Below are 6,629 nucleotides of genomic sequence, written 5' to 3'. Positions count from 1 at the left end.
CCACCCTTATCGCTCTTATAGCCACCCTTATCGCTCCTATTGCCACCCTTATCGCTCGTATAGCCACTCTTATCGCTCCGCCCAGATAATATTCCAACAAACACAACAACAGTGAAATGCCACCCTTATACCCACATAATATCAACGGTGAAATGCCACCCTTATCTCCCCAAAATGATAACTCACACAACACAATAATTTACACGAAAAATTAACACGGCAACATAATAAAATCAATTCTTATCACAATTTGCCCAATGGCTACAACCAAATTACAAAGATATATCAAAATTAATTAATTTCACAACAAATAGCCTAAGGCTCCACACAATGTATATAACACCCAAAAACAATCAATAGAGATAGAAATTACTTAGCATAAAGCAAAGCCTTCATTAATGTAAATTTAGATAATTATATTAACACTTCTTCTTAAGCTCGCTTAAATTAATTATTTACATAAGAAAATTCATATTGGAATTAATTTCCAAGAAATATTAAACCAACAATACTCACGAAATTTCATAAATATTTCAAGTAACAATCACATCAAATTATCATATAAAAACAAATTCAACGATAAGGATTTAGGCATGGCAAACAGATGATTTAATAATTTTTTACAATTTCTCAATTTACTACACAATAATGCCTAAGACTTTAATTCAATGAATTTTGCACATATAAGCCCGAGTACGTACTCCTCACCTCGCGTACACGGCTTTTCACATTTCACAAATGGCACATAAGACTCAATGCCTAAGGGGTAATTCCCCCACTCGAGGTTAAGCAAGACACTTACCTTTTTGAAGTTATGCCGATATTCTAAAATCGTCTTCTTGCATGAATTGACCTCCGGGCCGCTCAAATCTAACCAAATTAATTGTATAACTTCATTAAAATTTATCAAAAATAATTTCGGATAATAATATGTCGACTTAAAAATTTATTCCAAAAAGTCAACAAAAATCAACGCGGGGCCCGCCCCTCAGAATCCGATAAAATTTTCATGAAATCCGAACACCCATTCCGATACAAGTTCAACCATAACAATTTTATCGAATTCCAATAACAACTCGACCTCCAAATCTTAAATTTTCGTTTTCAAATCCCTAAGTTCAAACCCCCGATTTACACCCCAAAAACATGTAATCTAATCGTATTATTCGATGATAATTCAATATTATGGAGTAGAAATGATCACAAGGGACTTACCTCAAGTTTTTCCGTGAAAACCTTGCTCAAAAATTGCCCAACCCGAGCTTGCAATGCCCAAAAATGGCAAAAGCTCGGAACCCCTAAGTTTTTGTATTGCCCAGGGGTTTTCGCACCCGCGATGATTTTTTCGCACCTGCGTCTTCGCACCCGCGGTAAAATTCTTCGCACCCGTGGCTTCGCACTCGCGATAAAATTCTTGGCATCCGCGGCAAATTTTTCGCACCCGCGATGCCTGGCCAGCCCATGCATTTTCCGCTTCCGCGACTAATTCCTCGCATCCGTGAGCTCGCACCTCCCTTTTTCGCGCAGGTGCGATCATACCAGATGCCCAGCTGCTTCAGCTCCTCCTCCAAATCCAAATTCGATCCGTTAGGCATCCGAACTCACCCGAGATCCCCCGGGACCTCAACCAAATACACCATCAAGTCCTAAAATATTATACGGACTTAGTCAAATTCTTAAATCACATTAGACAACATCAAAACGATGAATCGCACCTCAAATCAAAATCTATAAATTTTGAACTTTTAAATTCTTTATCTTATGCCGAAACACATCAAATCAATTTGGAATGACTTCAAATTTTGCACACAACTCATAAATGACATAACGGACCTATTCAAATTTTCAGAATCGGATTCCGACCTCGATATCAAAAAGTCAACCTCCCGATCAAACTTCCCAAAAATTCAACTTTCGGCATTTCAAGCTTAATTCCACTCGGACCTCCAAATAATTTTTCGGACATGCTCCCAAGTCCAAAATCACCATACGGAGCTATTGACATCATCAAAATTCTATTCCGGAGTCATCTACTCAAAATTTAACTCTCTGGTCAACTCTTTCCATTTAAGCTTCAAATTAAGGATTGTTCTTTTAATTTAATTCCGAATTTTTAGTAAATCAAACTCGACCACACCCACGGGTCATAATACATATTGCGAAGCTGCTCGAGACCTTAAGCCACTGAACGAGGTATAAATTCTTAAAATGACAAGTCGGGTCGTTGCATAAGGGCAAAAACAAGGTAGGTATTTTAGTTGATAGGGATCTCTAGAAGCTAGTGGTGGATGTTACAAGGGTGAAAGATAGGTTGATGGCTATTAAGCTAGTGAATGGTGGGCACACTTTAAATGTGATTAGTGTTTACACTCCTCAAGTGGGTCTTGACGAGGAGGTTAAAAGGCACTTCTTGAAAGATTTGGACGAGGTTGTGCATGGTACTCCACACACCGAGAAGCAATTCATAGGAGGTGATTTTAATAGCCATATTGGGGAGACTGCTAGGAGTTATGACGAGGTGCACGGCGGGTTCAGTTTTGGAGATAGGAATGAGGGTGGAACCTCGTTGTTGGATTTTACTAAAGCTTTTGACTTGGTGATAACTAGCACGTGTTTTCAAAAGAGGGAGGAACACTTGATCACTTTAGGTAGTAAGGTAGCCAAGGCTCAGACTGATTACCTTCTCTTCAGAAGGTGTGAGGCCTTTGCACTGATTGCAAGTTTATCCCGGGTGAGTGTCTATCGACTCAACATATGCTCTTGCCAGTGGACTTGGAGATCAAGAGAGCAACGAAGAAGAGAGCAGTGTACGATCAACCGAAGATCAAGTGGGGAGCCTTGATTAAGGATAAAGCTTATAAGTTCGGGGGAAAAGTTGTTGGCTTTGGGGACCTGGAGGAGTAGTAGGAACGTGAATAGTATGTGGACCATGACATCGAACTGCATTAGGGAAACTGCTAGAGAGGTATTAAGGATGACGAAAGGATACTCGGAGGCCATAAAAGGACTGGTGGTAGAATAAGGAGGTCCAAGAAAAAGTGAAAGCCAAGAAAGTGGCATACCTGAAGCTAGTGGAGAGCACAGACGATGAGGAGAAGAGGACATATAGAGAGTGTTATAAGAAGGAGAGGAAAGAGGCAAAATTAGCGGTCACATCAGCTAAGACTGCATCATTTGAATGATTGTATGAGGATCATGGGGCCAAAGGATATGACATAAAGTTGTACAGGTTAGCCTAGATTAGAGAAAGGAAATCTCGGAACCTGGACCAAGTGAGGTGTATCAAAAACGAGAATGGTAAGGTATTGGTAGAAGAGGCGTGTATTAGGTATAGATGGCAAACGTACTTCTATAAACTCTTGAACGGGAAAGGGGACAAGAATATCATGCTTGGTAAGTTGGAGACCTTAGAGAGACAAAGTGATTTTGGATTTTGTAGGCGTATTAAGCTTGAGGAGGTTGAGGGGGCAATGCAGAAGATGAGCAGGGATAAGGCGACTGGCCCTGACGAGTCCCCGATGGAATTTTAGAAGGACGTCAGTCGGGAAGGCTTGGAGTGGCTTACTAGTTTATTTAATATTAGTTTTAGGACGAAGAAGATTCCTGAAGAATAGCGATGGAGTTTGATGATTCTGGTATACTAAAACAAAGGTGATATCTAAAATTGCAAAAACTATAGAGGTATCAAGCTGTTGAGTCACACTATGAAAGTTGGGATAGGGCGATGGAGAGGAGGGTGAGGATAAGTGTGTCTATTTACGAGAATAAGTTCGAATTTATGCCAGGGCGATGGACCATCTTATAAGGAGATTGGAAGAGCAATATAGGAAAAGAAAAAGGACTTGCATATGGTGTTCATTGACCTAGAGAAAGCCGACAATAAAGTCCCGATTGAGGTTCTATGAAGATGTTTGGAGGCTAGTGGCATTCCAGTAGTGTACACTAGGGTGATTAAGGATATGTACGAGGGAGTTAAGACTCGCGTGAGGACTGCAGGAGGAGACTCAGAACATTTTCAAGTGGAAATGGGGTTACATCAAGGATCAACTCTTAGTCCATTTTTCTTTGCCTTGGTGATGGATGTGATGACGTGACACATACAAGGGAAGGTGCTATGGTGTATCTTATTTGATGATGACATAATATTGATTGATGAGACGCGAGGCGCGATTAACGCTAAGTTGGAGGTTTGGAAATAGACGCTGGAGTCAAAAGGTTTCAAGTTGAGTAAATCAAAAACAGAGTACTTGGAGTACAAGTTTAGTCATGGGATGCATGAAGCAAAAGTGAAAGTGAAAATTGGTACACAAGTCATCCCCAAAAGAGATAGTTTCAAGTATTTTGTATTTGTAATTCAAGGCAACAAGGAGATTGACAAGGATGTTACTCATCATACTGGAGCGGGGTGGATGAAGTCTAGGCTCGTTTCTCGGGTTTTGTATGATAAGAATGTGCCAGCAAAACTTAAGAGCAAGTTCTACAAAATAGTGGTTAGACCAACTATGTTATATGGGGATGAGTGTTGGCCCGTCAAGAAGTCCTATATCCGAAAGATGAAAGTAGCTAAAATAAGGATGAAATAATGATATTGAAATAGATGTGTCGGTATACCATGAAAGACAAGATTAAAAATGAAGTTATTAGGGACAAGATACGAGTGGCCTCTGTGGAAGACAAGTTGCGGTAATCGATGCTAAGATGGTTCGGGCATGTGAAAAGGAGAGACATAGATGCCCCAGTTAGGAGGTATGTGAGGTTGACCATGGCAGGTCTGAGGAAAGGTAAGGGTAGGCTAAAGATGTACTAGGAAGAGGTAATTAGGAAGGACATGTCATTACTTCAGCTTACCGAGGGCATGACCCTCGATAAGAAGGTGTGGAGGTCGAGAATCAAGGTTGAAGGCTGACAGGTAGTCGTGAGTTTTCCCTAGACTTCTAGTATTACTAGTACTATTCTTGTATCTTCTTATTCGCGGTTCTTTACTATTACATGTCATGTCATTCACTTATGTTACCCCATTACCTTGTTGTCGTTATTGTTTGTTGCTTTATTTTCACTGTTCCTTGAGCCGATGGTCTATCGAAAACAACATCTCTACCTTCACAAGGTAGGAGTAAAGTTTGTGTAGATATCACCCTCCCTAAAATCACATTTGTGGAATTACACTGAATTTGTTATTATTATTATTATTATTTTAGAATGCCACAAAATTGATTAATATTCGATTGAAGCGAGGGAATTTTCTACTTCATTCCAAGAACTTTTCTAAATAGGTTATTCTTTTCATTTTTTTCTACTACCAAGTAAGGATTGAATACCAAAATGGCACTAGAAAAAAAAAAGGAATAGCATATTTCTGGGAATTAAATTGAATACGTTAGAATAATTTCAAACTAGATTACAAAATAGAACAGATCCAACCTCAAAAAAAAAAAAAAAAAAAAAGAGGATCATTTTAGTCCTCAGAGTTCCAAAAAAAAAAAAAACATGCCATCAATGAAATATTCGGAGGTTCCAAAAAATAACCTAAAAAGGAGTTCCAGAAATGTTATTTTCTGCATCTCATTTCTGTAATATATTCTTTTTCACTTTTCAGTCACTTATAATATAAATTTCTGCCATTCTTGTTTGAACCCGTAAAAGGAAAAGTTTTTTACACTCTTCATCCTTTTTTAACTATATTAAAAAAAATAGCATCATTTATTATTTATTCCATAAAGACTATTTTTGTTTTCATTATTAGCATATTATAAAAATTAAGATTAACATTTAATAAGTAAACTAACTCACTATTCACGGGAAGTACTTTTTTTATCCATCTCCATTCTCACTTTCCAACATTCATCTTCTTCACTCCATTTTTGATATATGAATGCCACCTAAATTCAAGATGTATTGATTTATACATCTTTCATACTTTGTATATCAAGTATCACTTTAATTCAAAATATATTTTTTATGTATATAATTTTTGTATATTTATTTGTGAAGTGCCATCTTATTTTAAGATGTATTTTTAATATATATTTTAAATATATTTTATATGTCAAGTGCCATTTTAATTCAGGATGTATTTTTTGTATATTTATATACCATCTTAATTAAATTTAAGATATATTTTTTTATGTATATTTCACATGTCTAAGTGTCATCTTAATTGAAGATATATTTTTTATGTATATTTTATATGTGTTAATTCAATATATTTTTTTTATATATATTTTGTATATATTAACGTATATTATTATCGAAGTAAGATCTTTATGTTAAGAAAGGAAGAAAGAAGGAAGAGAAAAACTTAAGAAATATAATTAAAAAGAAAACGAAAAGAACAAATTTAGAAAATATATTGGTTTCAGCAGAAAACAAAATTAAGAAAATGAAGAAAAAGAAGGAAAGTTAATAGATAAAGAGGAAAAAAATGCACGATTTTTGTATAAAAAATTATTGACTTTTCATTCAAATTACTTATTTTTAGAGATTAATAATTAATATTTCTATTTTAATGAAATTGTGTACTATAAATATAAATATTTTGCTGTCACAACTGTAATATTAGATTTCACTAAGAATTTATTATATTTGTTTTAAATTTTGACAGTTACGTAAAATTACAAACCAAACACGGC

At 36.4% G+C, this 6,629-nt stretch overlaps 1 protein-coding gene across 1 annotated transcript; it reads left to right on the top strand.

Annotated features, from left to right (window-relative positions):
* The first annotated feature begins 2,314 nt into the window (after window positions 1–2,314).
* On the top strand, window positions 2,315–2,842 carry LOC138897821 (uncharacterized). The gene has a single exon (XM_070183840.1). The coding sequence runs from the start codon at window positions 2,315–2,317 to the stop codon at window positions 2,840–2,842; it is 528 nt and encodes a 175-aa protein (XP_070039941.1).
* The last annotated feature ends 3,787 nt before the right edge of the window (window positions 2,843–6,629 follow it).

Source organism: Nicotiana tomentosiformis, chromosome 8 (genome assembly GCF_000390325.3).
Source record: "Nicotiana tomentosiformis chromosome 8, ASM39032v3, whole genome shotgun sequence".
Lineage (NCBI taxonomy): Eukaryota > Viridiplantae > Streptophyta > Magnoliopsida > Solanales > Solanaceae > Nicotiana > Nicotiana tomentosiformis.
The sequence above is the reverse complement of the archived record's forward strand: the minus strand, read 5'-3'. Positions and strand labels throughout refer to the sequence as shown.

Bases quoted from the DNA above. Each gene is read 5' to 3' on its own strand.
- LOC138897821 (XM_070183840.1), top strand. From the start codon at position 2,315: ATGGCTATTAAGCTAGTGAATGGTGGGCACACTTTAAATGTGATTAGT.